This window comes from Mus musculus, chromosome 10 (assembly GCF_000001635.26).
Source record: "Mus musculus strain C57BL/6J chromosome 10, GRCm38.p6 C57BL/6J".
NCBI classification, from domain to species: domain Eukaryota; kingdom Metazoa; phylum Chordata; class Mammalia; order Rodentia; family Muridae; genus Mus; species Mus musculus.
The window spans coordinates 50747738-50765909 of record NC_000076.6 but is presented as its reverse complement, the minus strand read 5'-3'; the positions used below and the strand labels follow the sequence as shown (position 1 = coordinate 50765909).

At 36.1% G+C, this 18172-nt stretch overlaps 1 protein-coding gene and 1 pseudogene across 3 annotated transcripts in view; both read right to left on the bottom strand.

The window, feature by feature from the left end:
- Ascc3 (activating signal cointegrator 1 complex subunit 3) overlaps positions 1 to 18172 on the bottom strand; it is a 258540-nt gene that overhangs the window by 85293 nt on the left and 155075 nt on the right. For all 3 annotated transcript variants that reach the window (XM_030245389.1, XM_030245388.1, NM_198007.2), the window contains 4 exons: positions 16967 to 17104; positions 16755 to 16875; positions 15325 to 15457; positions 11788 to 11913 (listed from right to left, as the gene is read on the bottom strand). In XM_030245389.1, the coding sequence (XP_030101249.1) occupies positions 11788 to 11913; positions 15325 to 15457; positions 16755 to 16875; positions 16967 to 17104 (518 nt within the window). The remainder of the gene's footprint in view (positions 1 to 11787; positions 11914 to 15324; positions 15458 to 16754; positions 16876 to 16966; positions 17105 to 18172) is intronic.
- On the bottom strand, positions 7215 to 7728 carry Gm18120 (predicted gene, 18120; annotated as a pseudogene).

The window sequence follows — 18172 nt, the reverse complement described above, 5'->3', positions numbered from 1 at the left end:
GGATGGAGAAACATGCCAAGGTGACTTTTTGTGGGAGGCAGTTTCAATTTCTACAGAAGTTAAAACTTATTTTAAAATATTTGAGTGAAGAATTAAAATCATGTAAGGATAAATTTTAAGTAGAAATAGAAGTTAGTGAAAATGATGAACACTACAATGTCTCTCCACTGACACTCATAAGACACTAGGATTTGAATTGTCTACACTCAACCAAGTCTTCACTGTGGAATGATCAGTAAAAGGCTAGATTTTGCTTAGCAAAAATCTTTCTGTTCATGGAAAAGGTACTGCTGTTTAAACAAATAACATTTTGTCACAAAGCTCAATGCAAGGATTATCAATGAAGAGATAAAATGAATTATAAATATTATTAATATTCACAAAGTCCTCATATTTATGTCATAAGCCTATGTGGAGATAAAAAGAAGCATTAGAAAAAGTCAGGAACTACGTCTTTTATCTTGGGAAATGATTAATTTCTGATATTTGGTTAGGATAATTCTGCTTTAAAAGTGAAAATAAAAATTCTGGATCTACTGGGGCAGTGATTAAGAGCACTAGCTCATTTTCCAGAGGACCCAGGTGTAATTCTTTTCTTTGGCCTCTACAGGCACCATGCAATCACACAATGCACAAGCATACATTCAGGCAAAACAACATAAAAATATAAACATGAAAATAAAAAACCATAAAATAATAAAACAGTCTGGCTACTTGAAATATCAAAAGTAGACTAATTTCCAGGTTGTTAAAATGTTACCCTTTGATTTTTAATCCCAAAATTAAATTTCTCAAACTTTCTGCAATATAAAGACTCTACCTATATCTGACACTAATTAGGCTTGCTAACCCTACACATTTAATATTATCTACAACTGTTAAGAAGTTCCAGTTTAATAAAATTAATTAAAAATACTGGTAAATGTGCCCAAGAAAATGCATTGATAGTATCATTTTCAGAGTCAGAAAACATTCTTCATGCAATTCAATTTATAGAAAACAATATTAACATGAAAGAAAAATTAAAATTTCATTTATTTAAGTTTATTAGAATATATAATAAAAATCATAGATTTTGTTGTACATCACTAATAATTGTTATCCTAAATATTTAACTGAAATGCCAACTTGCTACTTCATACTATAAAAAAATATTAGATGTAAAAATAAAGGCATCAATTTTAAATCTCAGTAAGACAGATGATTCAGTATTTATATCATTTACTATATCTTGTTTTATTTTACTTTATTCATCAGAATTTTGATTTGGTGGTGAATTTTCCTTCTAAGTGTTTTTGAGGATTTCATACGGGTCAGTCAGTCAAACACTTTGTAACTATTAAAAAAAATCAATTGCTAAAACAAAAAAATTTCATCAAATTTATGATAATATAAATTACCTTACAAAACATCATTCACAATCTAACCACTAAACAATCACCTTGTTCTAAAAGGAAGTATCTAAAGTTGTTACTGATACCCATTCCATACAAAAATTTTTTTTCTCTAAATATGGTCAAAATTTTCACAGGTACAACTGCAGGAAACACGAATACAATCCATGCTACTGAACTTTACTGACAGTTATCAAACACATTCCTTGGCTTAATATTGATCTCAAGGCAAGACATTAAAAATTCTAAAAAGTATATTGTCCAACATAATTAGATACGTAAATTGTGAGACAATGCAAATGTAAAACAATTGTTTTCGGATACATAATATGTTGAGAGTTAATAAATGCTGATGGTCTGATTGCACAATATGTTCCCATTCTTCCTGAGTGAACTTTGTTATTTCCCAGTTTCTAACCAAAGTACAAACACATATTACTTTCAATAATCACTTTACTGACTTGAAAAAGCATGTGGCAGCTAACCAAAAGGGCCTGTTTTCATGTTGTACTCTCTACAGTAAAAATTTATAATTTACTGGTTATTTAAACATCGACTTTTACACAAGTGTTTAATTACAGCTAACAGGCAGACTGCAGTTTCATGCTCACTGTGTCGAATCATCAAGTCATTATCTTTGTCTGCTACAAACAGAAAGCCTACCTTTTGTCAGCATGCTATTTCATTTCTTTCACAGAGAAAGGCAGTTTTGCAGTAATTGACTTGTCAGAAGCTCTAATTTATGAGACTGAGTTCTGTAAGATTTCTCTATATTGGACTTAACCTGCACACAAGCAGGGCTGAATATTTACAATGCTGTTAACAGGTGCTGAGTTGTTTAATGATTCTAATAGCCAGAAGCGTACTGAGAAAGCCAGCGGGATCACAATTACAGGCTGTTTGAACACAACAATTACTAGTCCCCTGAGAAGTGTGAAAGTCAAAGGCAGTTTGATACTGACAGCATCTAGCACATGGGCGAGACAAGCTAACTTATATTAGCAGTCCATTGGGAAAAAGTCATAACAAGGCTCTTTCTGACATAAAAATGTAAAAGTCCATAAAATTTAAACAATTAAAACCTAACACAACTTTAAAAATATTATCCTTTAAAATCCTTATCAAGGTAGAAATAAGAATTACACACACAAAGCCTCAGTATATTTTTCTAATTTTAAAACAGATGAAATTTCCCTATCTAGGAATGAAAAAGGTTTTATAGCAAAGTGAAACTGAGACAAAGTTACAGCAGTTTTGCATTTAATGTGAACAGTGGCAGCCAGTTCCTCTTTGGTTTATGTAAACCTGGCTAGATAGCTTGCTGGGAAATTTTCCATCAGTACTGAAATGCCACTGCAGTAACTGTCAGTGCTGGGAAGTCATTTGTTACAACACCATGTTTTTTTATGTTCAGATTATGCAGCAGTAATAATGACACAAATAATGGAAGAGCGCTCGGGGACAGCTGAAAAGACCTCATTTTTGCCTAGATATATTTAAAAGCAGTGAAACTGAAAATACAAATTGAACCACAAATTCAATTTGGAATAGTTTCTGTTTTATGAAAACAATGTGTTTAAACACATTTGAATGAGTGTATACTCATGCAGATATATAATAGATGCATATGTATTTATAAACATGTGTGAATATAAGCAGGCACACAGCAAGCCAGGAACAGTGGTTAGTGTGGGGCAGTGCAAGTTTTATTGTGGTGGTACAATAAAGGGGACATAGAGCAATCGGGTTTCGTATTTATCTATAAAGAACTATCTTTTGGAAAAAGTATTTCTGTTCTATGGGTAAATAAAGATAAACTTGCCACCGGATTACAAACACATGCACACATGCAGGAGCACATACAGAAGTGGCTTGCATATGTACACCATTCCCGACTAAGATAACTCAAATTTCAGTTTATTCCACTGGAAGAAAGAATGCACTAGGAAAAAAAATTAAAATTAGTTAAAATGCATCTGTTAATATGAGAAAAATGTAATCTTTAAAGAAATTTAACTGTTTCCTTAACTCTTACGTCTTTGTCTCTTGCACTGGGGCTAGATGATTTTAACAGAGATAGTAATTAAAAAAAATAATCAAAGCCAGTCATGAGGATGTAAAGTAAAGGGATTGCTTGCACACTGTTGGTCAGAATATAAATTAGTAGTTATTTTGGTGAACAGTATGAAAATTTCCCATAAGACTAACCACAAACTTATCAAATTATCCAGCTGTCACGTTCACCTCAGCATCTTCTACAACATCCAAGAAAGTAAAACAATCTAAACACCCACCAGTGGATGAACAACTACATAATAGCACAAATACACGATACTACTCAGCCTTTAAAAAGAAAGAAATATAGCTGGGCATGCTAGTGCACACCACTAAAATTCCAGCACTCAGGAGGTAGAGGCAGGTGGATCTCTGTGAGTTTCAGGCCAGTCTGGCCCACAGAGTGAGTTTAGGACAACCAGGGCTACACTGAATTGAAAAACCAAACCTCAAATACCAAAAAGGAAAAAAAGGAAAAAAAAAAAAAAAGAGAGAGGAAGGAGAAAAAGGAAAGAAAAGTATTCTCAGCAAACTGAAATGAGTGTACACAGTACAGTGCACTGATGCTCAGAATTAGAAAGCAGTTTGCTGATTTTAACAGGTTTGGTAAAGACAGAACGGTAGGATACTGGTAAAAAAATGCAGTTTCAGTTACTAGGAAGATTGAGTGCTGGTGGTCTGCAAAGCAGGGTGACTGACTTAATGTGTATTTAAAAATGAATAAGGAATAGATTTTTAACGTTATTACCACAAAACATACATGAGATGGAGGATATAAATTATGCCTAATTAACTGATTTGGCAACATAGAGATGTACATAAACATCTTAAAATTTACCCTGTAAATTTAAAAAAATTAAGATTTTTTTTTTTTCAAGACAGGATTTCTCTGAAGCCCTGGCTGTCTTGGAACTCACTTTGTAGACCAGGCTGGCCTGGAACTCAGAAATTTTTTAAAAGATAAATGTTTATAACATTCACTGACAAATGTTTCTAACAATATTTGTTTAAAAGGCAGTCTCTCAGAAACAATGTGAGGGCTTATTTACAACTTATTAAGAAGTTTTCTGTACACTCTGGGCATAGTTTTTATTTTTATGTAGCTGTAAAGGTATATAGATGAAAAAAAAACTGTTCAAGGCAGGAAGGCATTAAATAGCTCAAACTTGTCAAGCATGGTCTCCACAAAGAACAGTTGTAGCACAGTATCAAGAAGAGAGGTGGTCAATGAGTATAGATATTTGTCTTCTGGACTTGGTAATGGGTCTGCTAGAGATGCACCTGTGGGACATCAGAGCTGACTCTGCTGCTCTGAGCTGTGCTACTGTGGCCACAGTGCCTCATCTCCTGGGTCTTTCTTTGTTCATGAAAGGTAGATGAGAGCAGTAACAAGTTAAGACCTTAAAACAGCATGCTAGACATGGATAAATTCCACAAATATTATTAGTAATTTGTAGTTTGAAATTTATTAATTATAATTTTTATGTTTATAAGCCCCTTTCTGTCATTTACATTTTGCTATTCTTTACCTAGTTTCTTAAGATCAGTGTCTAGTATTCATTTCTGAATTCTTTATTTAATATCTTTAAAGCTACAAAATCTTTATGGATCTGTGCTTTGGTTTTTCTTGGATAGGAAACATGCATTTATTTTTTCTTGTTCTAGTTTACTTAATGTTTTAATTTCATCTTTCACTGGTATAAGTTTTAAATTCTGAAGCCATCAGATTGGTTTTTTCCTCATACTTTATATTTTTTTCTGTTTATACAGGTTGAATATTCCTAAAAAGAAAAAAAAACCCAAAATGTAGAATGCTCCAAATTCTGAAATGTTTTGAGGATCCATGTCATATCGCAAGTAAAAATTCCACACCTGATCTCATGTGACAAGTTGTGGTCAAAATATAGAAATACTAAAAAAAGTTTTGCATGAAATCAACTTCCATGCTGTATGTCTAATATCTGCATCAAGTATAAATGAATTCATGGTCATACATGGATACTTTTCCCAAGATATCCCACTAGCCCTATGCAAATATTCCAAAATTTAAAACAATTCTTAACCCAGAGCACTCTGTGGTCTGTCATTTATTGCAGGGTATGCTCTGTCTATATGCATTCTGTCCTGCTCTGAGAACATAGCTTTCTGAACTAAATTTGGAAGTCTGATTCTTTCTTTCTGGTCTAGTACATGACACATTTTACTTCTAAATTGTTATCACTCTACATAGTCCTTTGGAATAGCACATGTACAAAGATGCACAAGAATAATTCAAATCTATTAATTGCTATTCAAAGACTGTTTTATAAAACATATATCTATCATTTTTATTTTTATACATAAGCTAAAATTACATATAGCTGTAATTTGGTTGAACTAGAAATTTGGATTTCCATCTTTCCTTGTTTTATATATTGTGACATTGTTTTTAGACATCTGCATCCTTTTGGAAATGACTAAAACTTTTTGGTGATTTTACTGCTATTGATACAAAGCATTCTTATTGTTTTAATTCTTATTTTACCTTATTTTTTCCCACATCTTTAACAGACATTTATAACTTTAGTTGAACAACCTCTATATACAATGATTTTTCTGTTGTATAGAATTCAAGTTCTCAAGACTTTGTGTCTGCATATTTTCTTTCTGTAAGCCAATAAAATAATCCCTTTAATCTCAAAAGAAAAATCAGTTTAAGAAAAGAACTATATTCAAGGCATTGCATAATGAGAAATAAAACAATGTGGTGATATGTGTGGCCTTTGTAAATTGTCAAGAACCTCCAGATAATATACCAAGGACAAATAACTCCAGGGACTACTACCTAAGGGTGGACTATAAACAATGAAATCATACTAACTGCTGTTCTTTTACGTCCAAGTTGAATGAACCCCAAGATGAACTGACTGGCTGAAGATTGATCTTTAAATACCCAACCATACTTGTTATGTGGCTAGAAGCTTCATTAATGGTTACATACTAACTTGATCACAGCCTTTTGTAAGTTTAGTTGAGCCTCACATGGCATCCAGCACTAGCTTACGAATACTAAGGAATAGTCTGCCCCAAGCACAATCTCATCATACCACCCGTACATGTGCTTCATCCCATCCAGTGTTCAGTCAACACCACCGACTACTGGGCGTTGCACCCACACCCCAGAGACCGAACAAAGCACAACAATCGCCACAAAGTTTACCTGGTGCTTCTATGCGAGACTAAAGTCAATTTTTAAAACGCAGGTTGTAGTTGATCTCAGTTTTCTATGAAAGCTGAGAAAAACAGGCTTGAAAGCCTCTCTTTCTACACAGTTCTAAAAGCAAAATCCAGCTCTAAAATTTATAATCATCAAACTCCCAAGCAAGCAGTCACTTCAGTGAACCAGAAGACTGCATCATCCTAATAAAACCGTAGGTTCCGTCACCTAACATATCCATCCAGCAAACACATCTATCGGGCTCAGGACTACTTTTACAGGATTTTATAAATAGGATATCTCATGGTGGGCATAAATACTGTACATTTAATCCTATAAGCAGATAATGCAAAGACAGACAGTAAGTTTATTAAAAACAAGATATAGCATCACTTATAGTTTCCAAACATTCCTCACTTTGAAAGCTATTTGCACAAAGCATTCATGACAATCTCCAGCCTAGTTTGAACAGACAAAACCACCTTTAAGAAGTCATGACTGTCCTAAATTGTTTATTGGGTAAATTGTTTATAAACATTAGGTGTATTAACCTAATTACCTAATTAGGTGTATGAGTGGAGCTGAAGAGTATTGCACATTCTCCAGGCCGCCTGGTGAGAGCCACTAGATATGAACTGGCTTGGTAATCCATTAGTGTCATGATTTTTTTCTGATAACTTTATGCAATGAATCAATGATGATAACCTTGAAGAATTTTATGTGGAATCTTTACTTCCCCAGAAAGAATTTAGAACTATAATCAAAGTCTGACAATGTCTTTCAGCTCTCTCCTTAGCCATAGACTTTGAAGGCTTTGAGCAAACTTTGGCTGGTTACAACCGCGATGGACAGGCTTGCACCATTGAGAACTAAGCATTTGTGGACACCACAGCAGACAAAAATATGACATAACCTTTCTTGGCTTTGTATCTTACCCTTTGTGTTTTATCAAGCCAGGTAAGGTGGGGAACCCTGTGCAGTGCAAGGCTGGTGGTAGTTCCAGCAGCAAAACTTCAAAAGAAAGTGCATCGCATCAGGCTGCTTCTTCCTCCATAGCTCCTGGATGTATTTGTATGCACCCATCTTGGCGCACCAAGATGGTTGTCACCAGAGGAAAGGCCACTTTTGTTTGTATGTTGTTGTGCTCTCTTGTTTGCTTTCTCTCATACTGTTTTGAGAGAAAGTTTTGCTATGTAAGCCAATATCACCTCTACTCTGCCTCCCCAGTGACAGCATTACAGGTGTACACTAGTATTCCTGGATATATCCTCTTGTACAACTTCCCAACTTTAATAGTTAATGAAATATGTTTTAAAACTTCTGTTTTAATTTGGTATGTGGCAGAGGCAGAGAGGCAGAAGGTATCTCCATGAGTTTGCGACCAGCCTGGTCTACATAGTGAGTTCCAGAACAGCTGAGTTCCAGAATAGCATTAGAGTTATACAGTGAGACACTGTCTTAACTGCCAACCCCCAAATAAACAGAAGTAAATGGATCTGAGAATTTATATCTTTTTTTTTTTTTTTTCCGAGACAGGGTTTCTCTGTGTAGCCCTGGCTGTCCTGGACTTCACTTTGTAGACCAGGCTGGCCTCAAACTCAGAAATCCGCCTGCCTCTGCCTCCTGAGTGCTGGGATTAAAGGCGTGCCCACCACCACGCCCGGCCCGAGAATTTATATCTTAAAACAGGGAAATATAAACCATGGAAAGGATTTATTACCATAACAGACCTAACTTATGACACGAAATGATTCTGCCCATGTCCTGTGCTGAAACACTGCAGTGGTGTCCCTTTTACCCATAATGAAAAAGCCAAAGCTGTGGCCTGGACCACATGACTTATTCACCACAGCAAAGCAAAAACTTTTGTTTATTTGACTAATGCACCTTCAAAACAGCTAGAATTGTGGCTGGAACTTGGAGCTTTATGGTTGTCCAGCAACCACTTTACCAAGAAGGCTTGCACTGCAGAATGATAGTTGTATTCTAACCAGAGTTATCACAAACATCTATTTAGGTAGCTACTAAAGGAATAAGCACATGTGCTGAATGGATACTTTTCTCATTCTAAAAATCAGTTGATATGTCATTTATGAAAAAGTGATTGGATATTTTTTATTAGATATTTTCTTTATATACATTTTAAATGCTATCCCAAAAGTCCCCTATATCCTCCCCCTCCCCTGTACTGCCCCCCTACCCACCCACTCTCGATTCTTGGCCCTGGCATTCCCCTGTACTGGGGCATATAAAGTTTGCAATACCAAGGGGCCTCTCTTCCCAGTGATGGCGGACTAGGCCATCTTCTGCTACATATGCAGCTAGATATACAGCTCTGGGGGTACTGGCTAGTTCATATTTAAGACTTAATATTTAAGACTTTCACGGCCTGGCTGGCTATGATGGCTGGGGAGGGTATACAAAACAGGATCAACAATGGCAGCAAAAGCCCCAAGGAAGAAAAACCTACTTACTGGAGTTGCTGTGGGTAAATATACTCTTCTTCTATCTCTTCCAGTGCCTTTGGGAACTTTCCTACAGGTCAATGAACAGTGAAAGCAACTGCCACAAGTAGAAACTTCTTTAAGCCAGGTCATTAAGATGGTGGACTCTTTAGATAACTAGTCCCTAAATTTCTGCTTAGGCAATAATGGCCAAAAGATAAAGCTTGTGAGACAACATGAACTCTGCAATGCATGTTGACTTACATAAATGTTGACTACAAGCAGGGTGACCCATAAGTCACTGATATTTAAAATTCCTTGGATCAGAGAGCTAGTATAATTTCCTGTGTACCACTTCTAGTTCCAGTTCTAATTACTACTATTTATTATGGCTGTATATAGATTTCCTCACCATAAAAAATGAAAAGAAGCCAATTCAATCAAAAACATTGGGAAATTTCTTACTCATTATGTTAAAAGAAAGCCAACTGTATCTAATTTACATTTTCTACATAATTAACTTAATTTTTGATAAACAGTATTTGATAGAGCACAGATGAGACTAGAACAGGGATACATTAGAAGCCGCTGAAGAGTGACTAAAACTAGGGAAAGTGAAAGGAAATAAAAAAGAAAAGATCGGTTCTGATGTAAAAGCCAAAATGATGAGCGGCAATATCAACAGAAGAAAACGAGATTCGAGAATTTTGATAGGTTTATGATTAATTCAGCTTTAGGCCTAGTAAGAATGAAATGCTGTGGGAAGTCTGTGTTGTAGTATTCACAATGAGAAGATACTACAGTAATATGATGGAGCAAAGACCCAGCAGCATATTTTGAAGCCCCTCATATCCAGGTGATATGCAAATGCAGAAAGAAAATAGTAACATGTGTACTGGCTGGATTTGTGTGTCAACTTGACACAAGCTGGAGTTATCACAGAGAAAGGAGCCTACCTTGAGGAAATGCCTCCATGAGACCCAGCTGTAAGGTATTTTTTCAATTAGTGATCAAGTGGGGAGGGCAAGGCACTTAAAGTAACTCGCTTCCATTTATTTCTTCAGTCATCAAGCAAGCTTGGGTAAAATACATGGAAAGTCCATCACATTCCTCTACTCCTATAATCTGTTGCCTTCGGAAAACATGTCATTCTAGATGGTCATCTTCTTCTTCTTTTTTTTTATTAGATATGTTCTTCATTTACATTTCAAACGCTATCCCCTTTCCTAGATTCCTCCCCGAAAATCCCCTATTGCCCCTGCCCTCCACCCCAGACCCCAACCCATCCACTCCTGCTTCTTGGCCCTGGCATTCCCCTGTACTGGGACATATAGTCTTTTGTTTTTAGATTGGGTATTTATTTCATTTACATTTCCAATGCTATCCCAAAAGTCCCCCACCCACTCCCCCACCCACTCCCCTACCCACCCACTCCCACTTCTTGGCCCTGGCGTTCCCCTGTACTGAGGCATATAAAGTTTGCGTGTCCAATGGGCCTCTCTTTGCAGTGATGGCCGACTAGGCCATCTTCTGATTCATATGCAGCTAGAGACACGAGCCCGGGGGTGGGGTACTGGTTACTTCATATTGTTGTTCCACCTATAGGGTTGCATATCCCTTTAGCTCCTTGGGTACTTTCTCTAGCTCCTCCATTGGGGGCCCTATGATCCATCCAATAGCTGACTGTGAGCATCCACTTATAGTCTTAGCAAGGATGGTCATCCTCTTAATTGTACTGGCACCTTCCCAAATACTCTAATGGTTAAGGAACTCTAAGCAATAACACCACAATTTAAAACTGCCATCTGTGTAAGAAGAAATGCTGTCTGAAAAGAAGTTTCTGAAAAGATTTCTTACCATTTTTCTGCTAAAGACCTCTTAATGACTTACTATTTCTTCAGGAATACCTCAGATTTGACCCATGCTCCATTTCCTCTCTATCTGTTACAGCCCTCAGCACCTCCCTCTATTAGTAAATCCCTTTTGATTGGTCTTTCTGGTATAACTGTCTTCCTATACCAACTGATGCTCTGCCAAAGTGCCTAGGAACTGAACAAAACCTAATCTGATGATGTGATTTCACTTATAAATGTTCATACTGGCTTGTTTCCTTACCTCCTGGCAGGATCAGGGGTGCATTACTCAGCATGGTGTAGAGGGCACAGATACTGTTCCCTGCAATGCTCTGATCTCCATTCTGATGGGAACAAGGTTTAGCCCATACTCTTCACTCTCTGACTACAGCAAGTCTTCACATGCTCCAAACACTAATAACTGTTCTAAGATCCAGGAACCTTTGCTTTTATCTTATGTCTAAATGCTTTTTCTTTTCTACTCCCACAGAATCAAATAGACTGCAATCATCTCTTCTCTTCCAGGGTTCTTGTTAATCCTACAAAATGCCTCTTAAACTTCTCTCATCCAACTACAACACTCATTTTTCTCTGAACTTCAACTGTAACTAAGACAGTCACTACCACAAAGTTCGGAGGATTTCTTAGTGGCTTCCAGTATTTTGTTTCCCAACTGCATAAGAAAATTATCCCATGGCAATTCAAAACTTAGTAAATGCATAAATCAACTATGCTGTCCTGTACTATGACCACATGACACATTATCTAATTTTCTGGCAAACTGGCATTGTGCTCTCTGTACATATAATTTGCAATTGCTCTTTCAAAAAAAATCCCACACTTACCTGGGATTCATGATAAGACGCCGGAAAAAGTAAGTCCAGGTGATATAATCCATTGCATCTTGCTTTGATGTTATTGTACCTCCAGCAATCTCTGCATTTAAGTGGTCAGACAACACTCCTAATAAGCTATATATTGAATAAAAGACAAGAAATACAATGAACAAAACACACTTAATTCAGTCAAGAATCAGATTTTAAGTTCTAAGCTATAGAAAAGTGGCTTTTTAAATTTATATATTAGTATAACAACTGTCCATAATTTAGAAATTATTTATCACATACTACTTAATGATAACTGTCAAAAGCCGTTACAGATTCATCACTAAGGACCATGAACTTAGGAACACATCATAAATTAGCCCATGGTAGTCCTTGCAATCAACTTTTAAGAAAAAAATGGCTATCTGAAAAATAAAACAAAATTTGGTCAGAAGAGGGCTAGAAACTTAAAGGGAAGATGAGAACCAAGGGAAAAAAAATATCATGTGTGAAACGAGAACACATGAAGTGCTGCAATCAGAATGGAATAAATACTGTGGAGGAGTACAAGGGAATAGTTGAGACAGGGTTGATAGGAGAAAGGCGTTTCTTCTATTCACCATCTGAGTATTAAGTGCTTGAAAAAATAGAACAGCACTCTATTAGGGATTGTGGTGTATGCAAAGGTGATCAGATGTGTTGAAAAACTGGAAAGAACATGCTAATTTTAGTTTCTTATATAAAATAGAAAAAAGCAAGCAATGTAAGAAAAAGGCTAAATAATTATACATAAGAACTTATGCAAGTATTCAAATTAGTTTTTACAAAGGACATGAAGAGATAAAAAAATATATATACCTGAATGTAAAAAGTGTTATTTATGTCAATCACAATTTACTTGTGACAGAACAAGAATGGACACAGGCCGAATGAAACTACTGGCAGTGTCTATTTGAAGGCAATCTATAATCTAGAAATTTCTTTTTTTCATCACAACCTGACAGAAAAACATTTACATGTGATATTGGAAGGGTAAAATGCTTGACCATTACATTATGCACAAGCATAGTAAACTGTGGAGCCCAGCACTTAATAGTTGCAGAGGGCCTGACCATGGTTTCTGGTACCCATAAGGGAACTCAACAGACTTTAACTCCAGTTCCAGGGATCTGATGCCCTCTTCTTGCCTCCCTGGGCATGGCAGGCATGAGCTACTCTTACATATATGCAGACAAAACATGCATACTTATAAAACAAACTAATTTTTTAAGAGGAAAAAATTGGATTGCTAAATGTGCACTGATAGAGAAGTAAGTTAACTATGGAAAACCCTATGACACATAAAATGTTAGCAATAGTCAAAGTACTAGAAAAGTTAACTTCTTACTATACAATGTTCAGAGTAAATTAGTTATTTTTAATAAATGGGTTGTTATGTCAAATGCTTTAAAAATGTATAAGATAGTCATATGATGTTTCTTACATGCTTTTGCTGTATGATTCACTTCTTTTCAGAAAACAATTTTTGCATTTATAGAATAAAGTAAACTTGTAACTGTTTGTATATATTGCTGAGTTTAATTTTGTTTTGGAATTCTGTATTAATTTAATAGATACACAAGTCAGTTAAAAAAGATCTCATACTGAATTTTATCATCTAAGTTATTCAGACTCCCTAAAATTCTCTTCTGTTTCTTTCATCTGTCCTCTGTCTACTAGTTTGTGTCTCTGGATATCTCACTATATAGTCTAGTCCTAGTTGGCCTGAAATGTGCTAAGGTAGACCAAGCTGGCCTCAAACTTACATGGATTTTCTTCCATCTGCCTCCTGAGTCCGGGGACTGTAAGTGTGCACCACTATACCCTGAGGATCCTACCCTTTTTATTACTAGGACAATGTTCATTTGTGACAGATACTATCCATCAACACTAGAAAGAATTCAACAGTAGAGCACCTGGGTCAGACCATGTCATTATAAAATTCTACATTTTGAATTCAATTGCTTTGAAAGAGCAGATAGTGATGACTTTTCTTTTGTATTGTGATAGTTTAATTTCTTTAAATAAATTTTACTCTTTGAGCTGAATTATAAAATCATTTTTATAAAGTTGTTTATAATATCTTATGTTTTTAAGTATCTATGATGTCTAATTCTGATATGTAGACATGACTTTATTCATCTTTGTAAAACACAAACAAACAAGCACACAGCCTGATGGTGTAGTCCTGGGATCCCCGTTTCTCAGGGAAGGGGTGCTGAGGCATAGAAGCTGCAACATCAAGGCCTGCCTAGGCTACTGAGTGAGTTCATTCATTCTGGGTAACTTAGTAAAACCTCGTCTCAAAATAAAAAGCAAGAAGGCCAGTGATATACTTGGTAATAAGGCTCAGCATGACTTAAATCCCCCAAACCATCCACATATAAAAGCCAAAGCGAGCAAAGAAAAGGTAACCACCAACTTTTGGGACTGTTGAAGTCTTTAATAAATGTTTATCTTATAAAAGATTTGATCAGGTATTGGGCAGAGGGGGCAAACAGGACTGAAGACGTAAGGGCCAGCAGAAAGAATGGAAACAGGCAACCTCAACCGAAAGGGTCCTTAGATGACATGCCTTACAGTGGGAAGAGTGCAGAGCCCACCTCCAATAAAAAGACAGGGCATCATATCCAGGGATCCACCCCATAATCAGCTTCCAAATGCTGACACCATTGCATACACTAGCAAGATTTTACTGAAAGGACCCAGATGTAGCTGTCTCTTGTGAGACTATGCCGGGGCCTAGCAAACACAGAAGTGGATGCTCACAGTCAGCTAATGGATGGATCACAGGGCTCCCAATGGAGGAGCTAGAGAAAGTACCCAAGGAGCTAAAGGGATCTTCAACCCTATAGGTGGAACAACATTATGAACTAACCAGTACCCCTGAGCTCTTGACTCTAGCTGCATATGTATCAAAAGATGGCCTAGTCGGCCATCACTGGAAAGAGAGGCCCATTGGACACGCAGACTTTGTGTGCCCCGGTACAGGGGAACGCCAGGGCCAAAGGGGGGGAGTGGGTGGGTAGGGGAGTGGGGGTGGGTGGGTAAGGGGGACTTTTGGTATAGCATTGGAAATGTAAATGAGCTAAATACCTAATAAAAAATGGAAAAAAAAAAAAAAAAAAAAAAAGACAGGGCATCAATAAAGTAGAGGGATAGAGTCAGATGCAGATACTTACACCCAACCAATGGATAGAAGCTGGGGACTCCTGTGGTAGAATTAGGGAAAAGCTGGAAGAAGCTGAGGAGGAGGGTGACCCCATAGGAAGACCGGCTGTCTCAACTAACCTGGACTCCCGAGATCTCTCAGACACTGAGCCACCAACCAGACAGTTTTTGGTTTTTTTGGTTCTTTTGAGGGAGACAGATAAGGGTGGGGGGAGAGTAGAAGAGGTTGCATGAACATGAAGTTGGGTGGGTAGGGAGGTGGAAATAATCTGAGAGGAGTTGGGGATGGGAAAGAATATAATAAAAAGAATGTATGAAATGTTTATACTAGTTTAAAACCAAACTTACCTTGATTCTACTGGGAAAGGTTCATAAAGAAACTTTTTATAAAAATCTTTTTTTATATCATGAACTAGAATTACAGCTTTGCCCTGGTCATCAAACTGAGGTCTCCCAGCTCGTCCCATCATCTGCAGCACATCTATGGAAGAGAAAATAGAAGGCATTCTGAAGTGACTCTTAGCATGAGGTAGAGAGTCATTGATAAGGGCATTCTTCTAACAGAAAGAATTAACAGTCAACAGTATATTTTAAGAACATATGTGTGCTTCTTTGATCATTACTAATACATTCCCTAACTTATATATAAATGTACATATAGTATATATATAAAATATGCTATACTGAAAAATTTATATTTAGTGACTGTGATTTAAGTTTGAACTCTTTTTTTTCCGTTTTGTATTTTTAAAGATTTATTCATTTTATTTATAAAAGTAAATTGTATAAAAGTAAATTGTTTTCAGATAATCTAGAAGACATCAGATCCCATAAGAGATGGTTGTGAGCCACTATGTAGATGCTGGGACTTGAACTCAGGACCTCTGGAAGAGTAGACACTTAACCACTCTTAACCACTGAGCCATCTCTCCAGCCCCTTAAGTTTGACCTCTTAATGGTAGCTTACATTATTTGTGAAATAAATTTCTCTTGAGTTATATGATTTAAGATGAGTTTTGAGACGCAGCACTGATATAAAAGCCAGATGGGTATGGCAGCCTGCCTGTATCTCAGCGCTTGGGAGGCAGAGGCAGAGACTCTCAAAACAAGTTGGTTAGCTAGACCAGATGAGTTCATCTAGTCTGTGATTTAGTAAATAGCTGAGCCCATGCTTTAGGAAATAATAGCAGTGATTGAGAAAGACAACTGCTATCATTTTCTGGACTCTACCGGCATGTACACACATAATGCTAGTGTACCCACCACCCTACAATATGAGAATGAATGCATACATGAACTCACAAAATAAATAATATCTCTATTTTAACTAAACAAGGAAAAGCAAACCCATCTAGGAAAACTTTTCCTGTTAGGGCATTTGTCTATATGTGTCCCCTAGATAAGAAGTCTATTTGGTTCTTACCTTTCATCCTCCTGGAGAACAAAATTTATTTTTTTTAATCTATAAGAATATTTATAGTAATTTATAATTAAAAACTATTTAGTTTCTGAAATCTATTATTGAACTGCTGAATCAAAATTTATTTTTCTTAGTAACTATTAACCAGTACTATTATTTAAGAGATTGAAAAAGTAAACACACAAATTCAATATTTTCTTAAGTATTTTTACTGAAAAATAACACTTCTTAACTTGTTTATTATATACTTAAATGGAATGAAATCTCAATATTAAATTTATATAAACTGTAGTGGCTATTACCTAACCTGCTAAGAACAAAATACAAGCTTAATATACCTCTGCAGTAAGGAAGTTACCTGTGATGGGAAAATCCACATAACGTCTTGTCTTTCCATCATAATATTCAGTTCCCTTAATAATTACTAAGTGTGCTGGAAAGTTTACACCCCATGCTAATGTGCTTGTAGCAATGAGAACCTAAAAGATAAAGATAATGTCTTACAGCTAAATAAAAGAAAACTTCTGTTACTTTTAAATATGTTTTCATGGAGGACAGAAAAGGAAGTACCTGAACTTTACAGTTCACAAACAGCTCTTCTACAGTTTTTCGGTCTCTTTCATGCAGGCCAGCATGATGCATTCCTATTCCAAAAGCTAGAGTCAGCTTGAGGTTGGAATCTCGTACTGTTCCAATGATGTTGTCCATCTGCAATGCAAGCACAGATCCAAGATGCATCTCGCAGATGCTTCCAAAGACGCATGCATTTCAATTACATGTGATTGATACTGCTGTGCTTGTTTTCTTTAATGACATTATAAACACCTCTACATTTCCACTGAAGCTAGGTAAACTGAAAAGAATTCCTTCTTAGTAAAAACATGTTCTCCATACTACCCATTTTAATATATACAATAAGAGAAAAATATATCATGATAATCAGAAGCTCCCCTTAGTGATTACAGACTGAAAGGAAATAATGTTGTCTAAATTGATTCAGATCTTATTATATTTTAAAAAATACTTACCTTTCTGGTTCTGCATTTAAAACTGAGAAAATACAAACAAAAAACATCTGATACAGTACTAGCAGACAGAAATTATTCCAAAAAAAGCTTTCATACTGATCTTAGTACCCATTGAAGAAGTCACATGACTTCTCTGAGCCTTAGTTTCTTTATCTGTAAATTAGAATAATGGTAATCTGATATATGCTTTTAAATTCTCCGATTAGAGCCATGTAATAATAGCTACTGTTAATTTTATATACCAATTTCCTGAAGGTTAAGAAGAGTTTGAAGATACTTGAAGGATGTCTATTTCAAACTTCTCTCCCAGAAAAGGCCACAGCTTTAATTATATCAGTCTGAACAATGTTTATCATAAAAAGAAAAATCAGACTATTTTTGCTTATTCCTTATTATTTTGATTAGCAGTGAAGCTAAAAAAGCTTTTCCTATTTTCTGGCTGTTTTCTTTCTTTCCTGTTCTCCTTCCTCCCTCTCCACTCTCATGAATTAACATTTTGCTTTAGATGATGTGATAGCTCTCTTTCTTATTAGTGTGATATAGATCTTTATATTTATGGGTATTAACCTTTTGTCTATAACACATCCGTATCTAGTTTTTTTTCTTTTATTGGATATTTTATTTATTTACATTTCAAATGTAATCCACTTTCCCAGTTTCCCCCAGAAACCGCCTATCCCACCTCCCCTCACCCTGCTTCTATGAGGATGTTCCCCCACCCACCTACCCACTCCTACCGCCCTGCCCT